Source organism: Momordica charantia (genome assembly GCF_013281855.1).
Source record: "Momordica charantia cultivar OHB3-1 chromosome 6 unlocalized genomic scaffold, Mcharantia_2.0 BLBB01000006.1, whole genome shotgun sequence".
NCBI lineage: Eukaryota > Viridiplantae > Streptophyta > Magnoliopsida > Cucurbitales > Cucurbitaceae > Momordica > Momordica charantia.
Window position 1 is genome coordinate 33,014,002 of NW_028275164.1, and position 15,842 is coordinate 33,029,843.

General features: G+C 36.0%; 3 protein-coding genes across 5 annotated transcripts; 2 read left to right on the forward strand and 1 right to left on the reverse strand.

Annotated features, from left to right (window-relative positions):
- Positions 1–3,307: 3,307 nt before the first annotated feature.
- On the forward strand, positions 3,308–5,150 carry LOC111022680 (11S globulin seed storage protein Jug r 4-like). The gene is made up of 4 exons (XM_022299886.2): positions 3,308–3,599; positions 3,692–3,924; positions 4,029–4,526; positions 4,613–5,150. The coding sequence occupies exons 1-4, from the start codon at positions 3,308–3,310 to the stop codon at positions 5,012–5,014; spliced, it is 1,425 nt and encodes a 474-aa protein (XP_022155578.1). The 3' UTR covers positions 5,015–5,150.
- On the reverse strand, positions 5,114–7,458 carry LOC111022681 (patellin-6). 2 transcript variants are annotated; one of them, XM_022299889.2, is made up of 5 exons: positions 7,083–7,458; positions 6,278–6,991; positions 5,893–6,017; positions 5,628–5,769; positions 5,114–5,540 (listed from the first exon to the last, which is right to left on the reverse strand). In XM_022299889.2, exons 1-5 carry the CDS (start codon positions 7,203–7,205, stop codon positions 5,271–5,273), a joined length of 1,374 nt encoding a protein of 457 aa, XP_022155581.1. In that variant the 5' UTR covers positions 7,206–7,458; the 3' UTR covers positions 5,114–5,270. The 2 variants fall into 2 exon arrangements, with proteins under 2 accessions (XP_022155581.1, XP_022155579.1); XM_022299887.2 differs by having other exon boundaries at positions 6,278–6,997.
- Positions 7,459–9,419: 1,961 nt separating this feature from the next.
- LOC111022735 (rho-N domain-containing protein 1, chloroplastic) lies at positions 9,420–12,738 on the forward strand. 2 transcript variants are annotated; one of them, XM_022299966.2, is made up of 2 exons: positions 9,420–9,611; positions 11,263–12,738. In XM_022299966.2, exons 1-2 carry the CDS (start codon positions 9,560–9,562, stop codon positions 12,471–12,473), a joined length of 1,263 nt encoding a protein of 420 aa, XP_022155658.1. In that variant the 5' UTR covers positions 9,420–9,559; the 3' UTR covers positions 12,474–12,738. The 2 variants fall into 2 exon arrangements, with proteins under 2 accessions (XP_022155658.1, XP_022155659.1); XM_022299967.2 differs by having other exon boundaries at positions 11,278–12,738.
- The last annotated feature ends 3,104 nt before the right edge of the window (positions 12,739–15,842 follow it).

A 15,842-nucleotide genomic window follows, 5' to 3' on the forward strand; every position in this document is an offset into this window, starting at 1 on the left:
CTGATGTCTAAATAATGGTTAATGATGGGCTCTTTTAGTGCGCAAACGGGAAAAGGTTCAAATAGTTCTCACAAAAATCAAAACCACCGCTCAATCCAGGAGACCCGAGACCTAATATTTTCAAAGAGATATATATTTTAATCGGTTAATTTTTGGTATTTATTAGTTTGTCGTTAACTAATTACTTACTAATATATATTATAAATATATTATTAAAGTCTCATGTTTTGAAAAGATTTAACATCTTTTTTACTTTTAAAACAATTTTAAATTTTAGTCATTTCTTTAGTGAAAATTGCTAACAATCACATTGATTCTTAAAAAACTAAATAGTATTGGTTATAGTTTATCAAATAGTTTAAATGGTTAGTACTATATTCCTAAACTTTAAATTATGCATATTAGTTTAATACTTTTTTTTTGTTTCAACTTAGATTTAATAGGGTAGGGTCTATTTAGTAATGTTATTTATTTACAAAGTAAAATTACATGGCCCAATATACATAGATTTATATTGATTCAATAATGATAAAACAAGATATTTATTTATTGTTCAATAATGGTAAAACAAGATATTTATTTATGTTGGAACAATGAAGATGGTTTTTTGTTTTTTTTTGTCATCAAAATTTCTATACAAATTTTAAAATCTTTATAAAAATAAGAAACATAAATAATTGTAATGTTTAGATTGTAATAATCTCTTATGATTTAAGAGATGATACTTATCATTGACTAATGTCAACAGAGATGATAGACCAATGTCAACTATACAAGTCTATTTAAAGATAGAAAAAAAAATTGAAAACGAGAAAAAATTGAAAACGAGAAAGAGGAAAAGTGAACCCTACTAAACGAGCCATAGACATTCCACGATCTGTCTGAGACTTGTTTTGAACTAGGTGTCTATTTGGTCAGTCCCTCAATTTTGATAAAGGGATATAAGTAGTCCCTAAACTCCTTTGACAGCTAGTTGACGGAGGAATATGACGTGGCAGTTAAAATTTGTTGATTTGACCCGTTATATTAATTTTTATTAATATTTTGTGATTGGAGTGGTCATCTCCTTCTTTTTCTTTTTCTTTCTTTTCTTTCTTCTTCCTTCCTTCTTCCCCCCTCCGACCAAACTCGTCGGAGCCGGCAACGGTGACTCTTCACCACCGCAACTGTTTGCCTTCCCTCGACGCCTTCATTGCCGCTCACCGCCCAAGAACGTTCGACTTTCGTTTCAGATCTACCCATTAAGGAGAAGCTCCCCCGTTCCAGATCTGAGACGTAAGGGAGCTCTCCCTTTATGGTAGATCTGAAAAATGAAAGCTTCACTGTAGATCCGTAGATCTGAAAAAATGAAAGCTTCATGGTAGCTTTGTAGATCTGAAACTTTGTGGTAGATCTGAAAAACGAAGGGTCCCTTGTGTAGATCTGAAACGAATGGTTTTGTGGTAGTTCTAAAACGAATGGGCAAACGACGGGGCATTCGTTTCAGATTGCAAACATCTTGGGCGAACGACAGCGAAAGTGTCGAGGGGAGGCGCCGACGAGTTTGGCCGGTGAAGAAACAAAGAAGAAGAAAGAAGAGTTTGGCCGGGGGAGAAGAAAAAGGAGGAAGAAAGTAGAAGAAGATGGCCACCTCATATGTCTAGTCATAAAAAAGAAAATATAAAATTAATATGTCTAATCATAAAAAATAATATAAAATCAATATAATTAGCCAAGTCATTTCTAAAAAATATATATATACATATATATAATTAGCCAAGTCAACAAATTTATTTGGACTAACAATTACCACGTCATATTTCCGTTAGTCAATTAGCGGTCAAATGAGTTTAGGGACCATTTAAATTTATTTATCAAATTTGAGAAACTAAAAGTGCAGCGTTTGAAACTTCAATGACTAATTAGACACCTAACTCAAATTTGAGAGACCAAAAATATATTTTTTCCAAATATATAAGAGGTAACGCAAAATTACATTTGAAAATATATATTTTTAGGTTAAATTTTACATAAAACTTTTTTTTAGTACAATTATACATTACTTTTGGTTCTTAATTAATTTACATAACCAACCTCCCAATCCAACCTACAGGCTACCAAATTATGACATATCATGTAAATTTTAAAGCAGATTAAATATAGTTAATAGTTCAAGAATGACATGAAATTTAACCTTTAAAATTATTTGTTGCAGTAGATGTTTAATTTCTCTCTCTAAACAAATATATGAATCCAAACTGGATCTATTGGTTATTAAAAAAAACCAAATCAGAATATAGGTATAAGAACTCAATCCGATAAAATTAAAAAGATTAAATTATATAAAAATTTGGTAAATATGATTAATTTGAGGTAGTTATATATCAAGGGCCCATGTTTTTTTTTCTCTCATTTCTTGTCTAATTTTTTTAGAACTAAAAACAAGAATACGTTTGCTAAACCTTTTTATTTCCGATTTCTGGAAAGAATTTAAAATCGGCTAGTTGTAAGATTCAAACCACCTTGAGGAAAAGGCGCACACGTTCACCAACAAAGCTACACAACAAGTTAAACAGCAAAAACGAAACTAATTTTTGTGGTTTCCAAAATTTAGCCCTCTTCCTTGGAAACATCTCTCAAACTTTAGAAACGAGAAATGAAATGGATTACCAAACAGGTATGTTTCCTACAAATTGATAAATGAGAATAAGATACAGGAAATGAGAATGTTACCAAACAGGCTTTAAATTTCTATGGATATGTTGTTTATAGGTTCGACATCGGCATGAAAAGTGAAATGTGAAAGTGACATTTTTCTATACTTTCACAAAAGAGTCTATAAAATATAAAAAAGAAAAATCACTAACATAGAATACATGTCACACAGTGATGAATATTGTGATAACAGACAATCCAAGCTTGGAGGTGGAGGTGGAGGTGGAAACATAAAATTAAGTTTTGAATATATTGAGTATATTTGTATTACAAGTGGCCATTTCCCTGGCTGGAGAGAACAAACACAACACAAACCACAAAACACAAACAATGCAAACATCAGAAACGACACACCCAACATTTGACGACAAAAAAACATCAGAAATTGCCCTACAATTTTTTCAGAAACCTAAAGCCACACCAAAATGATGTGTGCAAAAATAAGGTATTGGCAGCCATGCAATTTGAAGAATGGCTCAATCTTTCTTCCCCATCATCTCAATCCCCACAACGTGTCCCTCCTTCACTACCATTTCTTCCTATAAAATCCTAACCATCCCCACTCTCCACTTCACCCACAACACAATACCATTCCCATTCTTTCTTCTTAGCCATGAAGAACTCACTTTTGCTCTCTCTTCTCCTCCTCTTCGCAGCCGGCTGCCTCGCTGACATTAGCCAGCAGTACGGCCAGCAGCGGTACCACAAGTGCCGCTTGGACCGGCTCGAACCCATCGAGCCCTCCCACCGTGTTCAGGCTGAAGGCGGCGTGATCGAGAGCTGGGACCCCAACCACGAGCAGCTGCAGTGCGCTGGCGTGGCTGTCCAGAGATACATCATTGAGCCCAATGGCCTCCTCTTGCCTCAATACACCAATGTCCCTCGCCTTATCTATATTGAAAGAGGTAATTAACTACACCTCAATTTAATAAAGACTTCATTTTTTTGGTTTTGTTAATAAATGTGATATCTGATGATGCTGTGGGATGGGGAGCAGGTAGAGGTATCAAGGGCGTTGTGATTCCGGGCTGCCCTGAAACTTATCAAGAGTCTCAGCAATCGGAGTTCCCAGACCAACACCAGAAGATTCGCCACGTACGCGCCCGCGAACTCTTCGCGGTGCCTGCCGGAGCCACTCATTGGACCTTCAACGATGGCAATGAGAGACTTGTTGCCACTGTTCTTCTTGATGTCAGTAACAACGCCAACCAACTTGACTCACATCCAAGGGTAACTCTCACAATCCTCCTATCACACTACGATATTCAGTTTAGACCATAGTGTTTTGCGAATAATAGCTAATGCAATGCATGTCCTATGCATGCCCTGCTCAGGAATTCTACCTGGCTGGGAATCCAGAGGAGGAATTCCAGAGGCCGAGATCGAACCCGGAGGAACGAGGACGCGGTGAACACGGCAACAAGCACAACATCTTCCACGCCTTCGACGACAGGACTCTAGCACAAATTCTGGACATAAAGGTGGAGACAGCAAGGAAGCTGCGCGGGGAAGACGACCAGAGGCGGAACATTATTAAGGTGGAAGGACCGCTGCGTGTGATCAGGCCGCCAAGGTCACGTGGAGGAGAGCAGCAAGATCAAGAAGGAGAAGAAGAGCGGGAGGCTGAGCGTGAGTACCAACGCCCCGGCCGATACTCAGACAATGGCTTGGACGAAACCATCTGTTCTTTGAGGCTGGCCGAGAACATCGGCGATGCTTCACGCGCCGACATCTACACCGCCGGAGCTGGCCGTCTCAGCACCACAAACAGCCTCCGCTTCCCGGTCCTCCGCTGGCTCCAGCTCAGCGCCGAGTATGGTGTTCTCTACAGAGTAAGTACTCAATTGAATTCAACATGATATAATATAACATTGGATGGAAAGTTTTGAAAAAATTGGGGTCTGGTGGTGTCCTGCAGAACGCAATGTACATGCCACACTGGAACCAGAACGCGCACAGCATAATCTTCGTGACGGGAGGGAGAGGCTTCATACAGGTAGTAGACGACAGAGGCCAAACCATATTCGACGGCGAGGTGCGGCCACGGCAGATTCTGGTGGTGCCACAGAACTTCGTGGTGGTGAAGAAGGCCGCAGAGGAAGGGCTGGAGTGGGTGGCATTCAAGACCAACGACCAAGCCAGCGTCACCCCGCTCGCCGGGCGCAACTCGGCGCTGAGAGCACTCCCTGTTCAGGTGATAGCCAGCGCCTACAGAATCTCCACAGAGGAGGCCCAGAGGCTGAAATACAACAACAGGGATGACGGATATTTGGTGCCACCACGTGAGTTCAGGTCGGCGGGACAAAGAGGAGTCATGTAAAGAACTCAACTACGGGAAGGCCGGTTTTGGCTTTTGGGTTCATTTCAATTTAAGGTTTTAAAAGCTTCCCAATAATGATAATGATAATAAGAATAAGAATAATAATAAAAGACGAGGCCTTTCCTTTCTTTTCGAATCCATGTGATCAAAAGAATATATTTAACGTACCTGGCTTAATTACAAAATATAACATATGGGATCAAAAGAAGTGAAACAAAAATTAAGAAATGGATGATGATGATGTGGGTTTTAATTTCTATTTGTTGAACAAGATGTACATGGGTACAGTGGGTTTGGTTTTGGATCTGTAGAAGACGGTCTTCTTGTGGTTGAAAGTTGGGTTCTCGATGGTGATGACGATCTTACCAGGCTCGCTGATGTAGAAACTATTCCTTACGCTCTCTCCCACTTTCTTCTGGTTCTGCAACTCTATTCTGTACAAACCTTCATCTTCTGGCACGAACTCTTCCTTGTACACCACGTCCCACCCCACCACCGTCACGTCCCACACCATCGTCACTCCACCCTTCAAAACAGCAACTCTATATCATTCACAATCTACCTAAGCTAATACGTTTACGACTGTGTTCAAACTCTGTTAACTTTCACTTACTTCTGCAACCGGAAACTCGATCGTCGCTGCCGTGTTCCCTCTTATTGTGAGCTCCAATGCTTTATCCTCCGGTGAGAAGTCGTCATCGTCTTCTCTCTTCAGCCCTCCATATCTTACTGGCAACTGTTCTGGGGCTATAAACCTTGTTGGGGTTCAAACAAAAACACAACACATAATTAAGAGATCAAATCTAATTAGTACTTGAAGGAAAAGAAACAGAATTCTAAGTGAATAAAATTGTTGAACATTATTCACTGTGCCTCACTTGACAAGGGTCTTTGTCACTTTTGACGGATTGGCAAACACGAACTTGGCCTTGGTTTTGGGAGTGATAATCTTCGACCGAAGTATGTGGCGTGCGTAGTACCAAAATGGAGCATTTATGATTATCTGCACAGTATATATCCACACACATTTTAAGACAATGATTCAAATCTACAATCTTGAGACATTTCTATAATTCTACACTGGTATGATATGACTTTTCTTTCGGTTTCATCTAAAAAAGTCTCGTACGCATATATAGGCATGATCTTATCAAATGATATGAAAAATTTACGTGACCATCATCCTAAGAGCTCCTATTCAGTGGAAGTGTAGTGTGGGCAAGAATTGTAGGATGAGAAAAATGTGAAGTTCAGAATGCTCACATTTTTATAGACGAGTTCGGGATAGTTGTCTTGTAAGATCAAGAGGGCTTTCTTGCTAACACAACGAAACTCCTTCATGGCTGGTCCAGAGGAGTTCTTCAAATCAGTAATCTGAACAATAGAGTCGACCCCTCCTTTGGAAAAGCTGAGCTGTTTTATCCCCTTCTCCATATTCTGAACAATCCACCTCAAGAACAACTCCTCATCGCACTTCTGATCTTCGGCACCAAACGTTTTTTGGTACATTTCTTTGTCCCTGAGAACCCCATTAGCGTGAAACCAGAGGGGATGCCCCTCCCTGTCCTTCCCATCCAAAAAACCAACCAAATTGTGAAGATCGCAGCCCCCCAACTTCTCCTCAAGAATCCCATCTGTTTTGAACTCCTTTCGCCATTTCAGAGTCTTCCTCAGCATCTCGAATGCGTCGTGGACTTTGTAGTGTTTGGCTTTCAAGAATTTCAGGAGTAGGATGTCGGTCCCCTCGTGGCCCTTGCTGGGTAACAATGGCACTCCCCATAGACTTATTTCCTTCAGCTCGTCTCTTGCTTTCGCTGCTTCTTTCGAAGAAACGTTTCTCTTGGGTTTCCCTAGAAGATAATTCCCTATTATTGCATCTTCCACTCTGCAACGAAATTCTAACAACGCCTTCTTCTTCCTCTTCTTTCTCATCTTCTTTTCCATCGCCTCCAAATCTTCATCTCCTTCTGTTTTTTCCTGTGCCTTCACAACAAACCAAATCAAATCAATTTGTAATTAGCATCAAAACAAAAACCCTAGAATTTTAAAAAAATTTCTCGAGTCTCACCGGATCTTCTTGATCTTCGTGTTGATGGAGCTCATCCTTGTTCATAATGTGGTTCCAATCACGATCAGCATCCATGATATTCATCTCGTCGTAAACCTTCCACCCATTTCTCTCGGCCACCATTCTTTTAATTTTCCGTTTCAACACCGAATCACGGCGGCCGGAGAGATGGGTCGCTAGCTAGAACCGATCAGAACCAACGATTGTGATGAAGAACAAAAAAAAAAAAAAGAAGAGGCAGATTGGAAATTAAGATTTGATTCGATCGAAACGAAACTTTCTTCAATCATCTACACGAGAAGAGGCTGCGAGTTTCGGAAACCACCTTAGCCGTTGGTTGTGCGTGTGCTCCCAAATTTAGGATTCTTTTTCGGATTATTTTTCATTCATTTATTCATAACCATTGATGAAGTGGCGGTTTCCAAAGATGTGGTTCTCATCCATTTCAACATAAAACATTTCTTTCCCAATTTGCCCACTTTTATCTTCCACCAAACAGGTGAAATTTCAAATTTCTACCCCACGTTGTTGGTTGAAACAGTTAAGTTTGGGGTGAAGTTCTATTTTGTACCCTCCACTGTTAAATACTTGACCATTAACCTAGATAAATATAAAAACAATTATTTTTTTAAAAATAATAAACTGTCCATTTTAGAAATGGAAATCTGAAAATAATAAATTCAATCAAAATCATGTTATATTTCATATTTAGTGTTTTCAAATACCATAGATTCGAAAATTTAATTTCAATTTAAAAATTGATCAATGTGTGTTCAATAATATATTCAGTAAAATAATAGTATTACCTACTAAATATGTAGTTCAATTTAAAATATTATTAATTAATTAATATATATGATATAAAGTTTGTATAATTATTATTTTACAATATTATATAATTAATATAATATATTATGTTTGTACAACATAAATTTTGTTAATGAATGATTGTATTACAAATGTTATATTGTTTGGAAAAAGCAAAGTAGACAAGAAAGGCAACAAAGAACCTCAAGGAATAGTTATCATCCTCAAAATCTTCGGAAAGAATCATAGTAAGTACAAATGTTTTAAACTCAATATACTCTTAAGTCAATTTATTTAGGTTTTAAATGCTTTACTGTTTTATCAATTTTGCTGGAGCGGTGTCAGTTGTGATCATCTATTGTTTTAATTACATTTTATAAGAAATCACTTGTTTTCGTTATGACTATATCTACATATTTTGTGTGAATTACTAAAGATATTTTTCTAATTTGATCCTTTAATATTATACCAAGAATGATGTTGAAGATAGTTACGACATGACACAAACTTCGTCGTCTCAAGATGTAGAAAGTTCGAAGAGTGGTAAATGTAAAGAAGAGGTAAATATTTCTCTCTTATATGGAATTTTCATAAATTATTTAATTCATTTCATTAAATTATATTTATTTTTTACCATAGGCTCTATTTCATTTTTGTGGTAGTAAGTTGGACCATCTAATCCGATATAGATTGTAGTGGAATTTACATTAGGTGTCGCATAGGAAATTCAACTATAGACGTATGTATTTATGAGAGAGAGTTTAGAAGCTTTGGAGCACCATAATGTTGATGTTAACACTCGTTAAATCACTCTGTTTGTAAAATTAACTAATGTTTATTTCAATATTATCCATCTCTTTATCTTAAAAAAAAAAAAAAGGAAATGGATACAAAATGAAAAAAGAGCTAATTACATAAATATCACATAAAGGAAGAATGGTACGAAAAGTTCAAACAAGGAACAAATCAATACCATTTGTAATATCTTAATTTAGGAAAAACAGAAATCCAAAATGAACTAACAGATTAAAATTACCGCTATCAAACCACAAAATCAAAAATGAAAACCACTCACAAAATTGATAATGAAATATCACAGGTTTAAATTATCATTCCATATTATTCAACTTTAAAAAAAAAATTATTTTGATACTATTGACAATTATGGCCATCAATAATTATTAAAACACAATTAGCAAATTAGTGATTAATACTTTATTAATTTTGTTTTAGAGTTAGTATTTCAATAATTGAAATGAAAAGATATGACATGATCAAGTACAGATAATATTGAGATGGGAACAAAAGTACAAGAATAGAGAGTTGAAAAAAGTAATAAACTTTGAACAAATTAGGGTTTAAAATCAAACCAAATCGAAATGATGGTGCTTTAGTAAATAAGTAAATAAAAATCTGTTTATATTTTGTAGATGGGCCCATCTTGGTCTTGGCCCAGGAAGATACTGTCGGAGAAGCCCAATTACGGTGGCCCAAATACATTGGCTTCAGCCGAGGAAGCTACGCCTCGCCATTACAGAAACCAAATCAATCTCTCCCTTTTATTATCAGCGCCATCAGGGCGAAGAACGAAGCGGAAAGACGAAAAATCCTCATAGAAATGCGACACCAAAACCTTTCTTTGCCTCACTAAAACCTTCCCTTCTACCTCCATGAACCCAGCAATGTCTCAAGCCACATATCTACTTCCTAACAACGTTACAGGTATCTGTTCTTTATATTTCTTAAAAATCTTTCTTGGTTTCTCTCTATTACCGTGTTTTCTTTGCTTGAAAGCTGTGGAATTAAGTACTAGCGTCTTTGCATTTCTTGGGTGTCTCGAATTGCCTTCGAGTTTCGTGGGCTTTCTTCTGCTAATTCAGTCTATTTGAGCATCGAACATTTGCAGCTTGGTGAATTGAAATTTCAACTTCAATTTGCCTAGTTCTTTTTCTGGGTCGTGGGACGGGTTAGCACATTGGGTAATAGTCTTTCACGCCTCTTGCTTTTGTATATGTTCTCTTTTTGTTTCCTTTCCTGCTTGGTTGATTATGGTAATGGAGAAGTTAAAGCTTTGCATTTGAATTTTTTTTGACGTTTTCTGTTGCCCACGTTGCCCTGTTTCTCTCCATTTTCACTTTCCAAGTTCAGTTTTATATTGCTTAATACCACTTATTGCTTGCTTGAAAATCCCATACTTTGTCGGATTACTTGTCCCATTGGCTGGTTTCTGCTCGAAGTTCTCGGCTCTCCTAATTGAAGTAGATAGATGTGTTTCCCTCCTCAGTTTGTGGAGGAAGGTTCCCTCAGTTTTCTTCAAATTATTTTGTTTCACATTACTAATTCAATATCTTGTAGCAGACCTGACTCTTCTTTCTCTCTTAATCTTAGCTTTTTTTTGCATCTTTTCTGGTCGCTATGACTGTGAGTTTTGACATTGAGTTTGACAGTTTTGAAATCTATATTGTTTTCCCATATCACCATTATATGACCTGTTTCAATTTTTGGTCTTTATTATGGCTTCACCTTGCATTACGTTGATGCACTGTTTCCATAATCTTGTTAACATATCTCCCCCAGTCCCCTCTATAGCAGGAAGTGATTGGCAACTACATTCTAGTCGCCCTTAAAGATGATAATGTTTCTTTCTTGCTGACTGCTATTGATGCATTATTGATGTTCAAACGTTAGCAGACAGCATGGTTTGCAATCGCACGATCTGGTTGTAGAAACATAAGGCGGTTTATATACGCCTGAATCATGAAAGTTAGTTATAGCCTGTGACCATTAAGTTGTTGTCTCAACACCCTTTTCCTACAGCAACTGGTCGTAATTGTTGCTTCCCCATGTTTTTGTCCATTCATTTTCATGCACAGGTTTCTGATTGCAGTTATAAATTGGTCGTGCAATGAAGATAACAGCAGTGAGGCTGTCATTTTTCTGTAGCTGAGCTAATTCTTCATTATTGGTTTTCTTGATATTTTGTTCAATAGAAGCTTGTTTGTCATAGCTGATGGATGGCAACAACTGTTATCCTCTTTATGATTGCTTAACTGCTATTTTTCCTGTAGACGGTTGTTGCAGACTGGTTTCAATTTATCATAAAAATTAGGCCATTATTTGTTTTTTCTCAAAATTTACACCCAAATTCACATTGAAGATTAAAAAAAGAGTGATTAAGTAAAGAGAGGCTTGAGCATAAATCTGCTCTGTTTTTGCAGTGATTAAGACATTTCAGTATATTAGTGGAATGACTTTTTTTTTGGACTTGGATACTCTGCCCCTGTGAAGTCTGCTCTAGTTTGCCTTATATTGTTACTACTCAAGCTGGAAATTTGATTATTTTTTATAAATATGGAATATTGTTTTGATATAGGTTTTGGACTGTCAGATGGCAGATGCGTACCATGCTCTGGAGTTTCAGGACGAGCGGCCCCAGTCTCTTCTCGCTCTTTATATGTTGAACATAGAATTAATGCACAGGTCAAATTCCCAACCCTAAACTGTACTTCATTGGGGGCTTCTTTTACGTGCAATGCAACCTCGGGCGGTCACAGGAGAAACCCAGATTTCTCTAAGCAGAATAGGCATGGCTTTTCTAGAGGCAGAAATAGGCAAAATGAGGAGAGAGATGGCCTTGAAAATCTTGAAGAATCCGATTTATTATCATCTAAGAATGGACCATTACTCTCCCTTTCTAGTAGTACCCCTAAATCCCAAGCCACTGCCACCCCAGGCCCAAGGGAGAAAGAAATTGTTGAACTTTTCAGGGAGGTTCAAGCTCAGCTACGGGAGCGAGCTGCAATGAAAGAAGAAAAGAAAATGGAAGCACAAGGGCACACGAAAGGGAGTGAAACTGTGGATTCTCTTCTTAAGCTATTGAGAAAGCATTCGGTTGAGCAAGGAAAGAGAAGCAGTGGTAGCAGCAGCAGTGGGGGCAAGGATTTCAGTTTCAACCAAGTTAAAGAGAATGATCCATACGATGAAGGCAAAGGCACAAGCATTTTTGGCTTAAGTGCAAACCTGAGAGAGAAGACACAAGAACCAACCAGATCTTCTTTCAGTAGACCCATATCAAATTTTCAACGTAAATCCCCCGTGCCTCGGGTGAAATACCAACCAATTTACCCTGGGGAGGACAGTATTGTTGAGTCCACTGCTGGTGTGAATTCAAGGGGGTTGAAATTCAATGGAATCGAGACAGGTTCTGAGATGAAGTCGAAGGTTTGGGCACGGGAAGAGTCAAAACGAGAGTCGTGGAAAGAGCTGCAACCGCAAAGGGAGACAGGGCCAGGGCCAGACCCAGACCCAGAGTTTGAGTTGGAGCCAGAGCCTGAATCATATGAGCTAGAGCATGAACCTGATGAGATGGAGCCTGAACTGGTTAATTTATTAACTGTGTCTTCAGATGTCAATGATACATTTGATGACGATGTTAAAGACAATGAAAATTTTGAAAAGCACGAGGACTTGAACTCGTTGAAGCTAGCTGAACTGAGGGCAATTGCCAAATCACGCGGTTTGAAACGGTTCTCGAAGATAAGGAAGAGCGAGCTTGTGCAGTTGCTAAGCGAGGCTCAAGAATGAGAAAGTCATGTAGGACAGAACTTCTGGGTTATAGAATGTTTAGGTGCTCTTTTTTTTCTCTTTTCTTTTGCTTGAATATAATGAAATCTGAATGACCAGTTTTGTTTTGGAATTAGCTTTTCAAAACTTTTCCCAGATTGTATATCTGGCTAACATTTTCACAGGTTCAGAGTACATGTCAGCAACGCTCTCTTCTTTCTTTCACCTTTCTCCACTTCAGATACTTTGTTCACTTTTAGAAATGAATCATTTTTGGATGAACTAATTCCTGCTCATTTATATAGCTCTTTTTGATTGTCAAACTACTGAAGTTCCTTGGTTGTTGAGAGCAGCCTTTTTATCATGTTGCTATTCTTTTAAAGGCATTGGATCTGCAAGTCTGGGTAAAGAGTGGTCTGTGCTAAATATATAGTAATTATAGATTTACATATGCATATGTATGTATATAGAACCTCCAATAACTGTTATTGTCTTAAAGTCGCTCTTTATCAAGGTTTGATGATCCTTGAGGCAAGATAATTAGATCCCTTTAAAAAATGTGTCCAATCGAGTTTAACAACAATGCGGATAGGAATTTGAACTTTTAATATTTTTTTTATCATAATCAGTTAACTGATAAATCTCTCTTTAATTAAAATGATTCTCATTTCAAATCTTAGTAAATAAAATCAATGGTAATACATCTATCTTTTATTTCAATTCCAAAATAGTTTGATTTGATGTGATAATATAATAGAATTTTAATTTTAATTCTATAGTTTTTCATTTGAATTGGATTTTCTTTATTCTCATTCTTGTTATATATATATATATATATATCCATGTTTTATAAATTTGTTTCTTTGTATTAAATAAATAACTAACTTTATATATTAGAACGAGGTGCAGTGCACATGAATATTGACTATTAGTTATGAATAGTCTCTTCCCATTAATTATTGAGAAGGAAAAAGAAAACAAAAGAAAGAATATGATATGTTAATGATCGAGTGATTGAATTAATATAAAGTTCAATGAATCTTGAGATTAAATAATTTTTATTGAATTAAGTAAATTAGACATAGATTATTCCATTCTTTTATTAAATTTTTGGAACAAGATTCCATATGATTATCCCCTAGGAAGGGTAGAAAATCTTTAACCTTTTCGGAATACTTTTAATTAGCTGAATTGTCCCTGGATAAAATAGTTATCTTAATTAAGTAAATCAAATTCAATATCATTACCACAGATAAAGTTTGAAGAGAAAAACCTACCACATAAAAAACAAATATTGATTTCAAAACAAACTTTAAATGGAATAAAACGAAACAAATTTGTCCCAAAAAAAAGCCGGTTCGATTTTTCTTTAGAAGCCACAATTTTTATTTTGTAATATAATTTTAAAAGAATTTTCAAAATATATATTTCCCGAATTTAAACACACAAACTTGTCTAGAAAGGGCTTTGGTTGTTTACTTATATTTTTAATTGACTAAAAGTATGCAATAATCTAATTAACAAAAAAAAAAAAAAACCCAACATCTTTATATATATTTTGAGTGGAGAAGTGCCAAAAAAAAAAATTACTGTTGGCTGTAGTATAACATATATTAACTAAATACCAGGTTGGGTAGAGAGATTTAAATCTTTAAATGAATCTTTTATATATATATATATTGAAACAAAAAGCAACTAAATTTTACTTCTTGTGCTTTTGCTAATAGATATATAGATTTTTTAAGGGGTTATTTATTTAAACGGAATATTGATTACACTATGAAATTTAGGGGCGATTAAAGATTATGAATTGATATAAACTTAATTATTAGATTAGGATAAATTTAGTACTCACATTCTCAACATATTTTGACCTAACTCTTCTAAATTAAGTATTGTGCTTGATAGGGTAATATCTAAATCAAGTGATCATAATAGTTGTACCATTAATAAACAAGCCTTTGAACATATTTTTGAAGCTGGGATGACTCAATTGAGGATCGAGAGATTCGAACTCATGATCTTTTGATCAGACACGTGCTAATTACCCCGAAACTAAATTCACGTAGGCTGAAATTCTTCATCATTCTGTAATTAACATGTAGTAATTTGGGGTTCAGTTTCCTAGATAGTCGGTGTAAATGGAGTAGTGAAATTATTCTAGTCTGCAACATTAATGCATGGTGTGCAGGCCTGCCCTCAATATTAAATCTCAATGGCTGAGGAAAAAAAAAGAGAGAATGGAGTAGCTCCTGCAACTGAGGAAAAGTTACCTTAAAAAACAGTCTTTTGGTATGATTAAGGAATGCATGATTTGGGTTTAAGAAGTCAGACCAACTAAAACAGCAACACGACCAAATAGTAAACCTAGCTAGACCACAATCCCAAGAACTGCCACATATATAATTATATATCCAGGAATAAACAAATTTAACTTCATTTCCTTTTCTGCGATTTCCCTTAATTCGAGGAGCTTATTGTGTTGTGTGTGTATATATATATATATATTTTGTTAAAATACTCTTTTTAATATCTACGCAGCAAGCATAGTGTAAATTTTAGTGGCCTAAACTGAGCAGTTCAGCAATAATTGACATATATCTCCAAATAAGAGGTTGTGAATTCAATCTCGTAACCTCACATGTTGTATTCGAAAAGAAAAAATTTATCATCGCCCTAACGTACGTTGACTTAATATATATATATATTGTTGAATAGTTAGCATAGTCTCGAAATTATGTAGAATTCATGACGTGGGATTTAGTTTTAAGGATATGGAAGGTTATTTTAAGGGGTAAGTACTATATATTTGCATTGTGTTCCAGAAAATAAGTACTATTTGTGTTGAAAACTAAGAATACTTGGTAATAAAATTTATATTCCCTACTATTTCTACCTTGCACTAGCCTGAAATTGGACACTAAAACATGACTGATTCACATTTTTGTCAATAATATGTTAAACAATATTTAAACAGCCTTTTTTTTAAAAAAAAAAATTCAATTTTTCCCTAATTAAGAAATCCATATGGGACACAGGTTCCAAAGTAATTGATTATTTCTAACTACACTATTTAAATCCTCTAATAATTACCATTGAAATTCATAAGTATTTTTTCAGATCGAAACATGTAACTTTTAAGATGAAGAAAAAAAGGGTCTACAACACAACACAGAAGCAAAAGGGAATAAATTCCATGGAGTGAGAACCAAAAACGTTATGTTATGTTTGTTTGTTTGTGTTTAAAAAGCATAAAATTGGGAAGTGATTTTGGTATGGGAATTCAGATGAGTGTGTGTTGTGTCAGTTTAATGTTTTTAGAGGCTTCTTTTTGTTTTGTTTTGTTGTTAAGTTGAAACATATCTGTGGAGTGCATTTCTATACCCCATG

Coding starts and splice junctions, on each gene's coding strand:
- LOC111022735 (XM_022299966.2), top strand. CDS start 9,560: ATGAACCCAGCAATGTCTCAAGCCACATATCTACTTCCTAACAACGTT. Junction 9,612..11,262: donor ACTTCCTAACAACGTTACAG/GTATCTGTTCTT, acceptor GTTTTGATATAG/GTTTTGGACTGTCAGATGGC.
- LOC111022680 (XM_022299886.2), top strand. CDS start 3,308: ATGAAGAACTCACTTTTGCTCTCTCTTCTCCTCCTCTTCGCAGCCGGC. Junction 3,600..3,691: donor CCTTATCTATATTGAAAGAG/GTAATTAACTAC, acceptor GATGGGGAGCAG/GTAGAGGTATCAAGGGCGTT. Junction 4,527..4,612: donor AGTATGGTGTTCTCTACAGA/GTAAGTACTCAA, acceptor GGTGTCCTGCAG/AACGCAATGTACATGCCACA.
- LOC111022681 (XM_022299887.2), bottom strand. CDS start 7,205: ATGGTGGCCGAGAGAAATGGGTGGAAGGTTTACGACGAGATGAATATC. Junction 6,018..6,277: donor CCGAACTCGTCTATAAAAAT/GTGAGCATTCTG, acceptor TATACTGTGCAG/ATAATCATAAATGCTCCATT. Junction 5,541..5,627: donor TCGAGTTTCCGGTTGCAGAA/GTAAGTGAAAGT, acceptor GCTGTTTTGAAG/GGTGGAGTGACGATGGTGTG.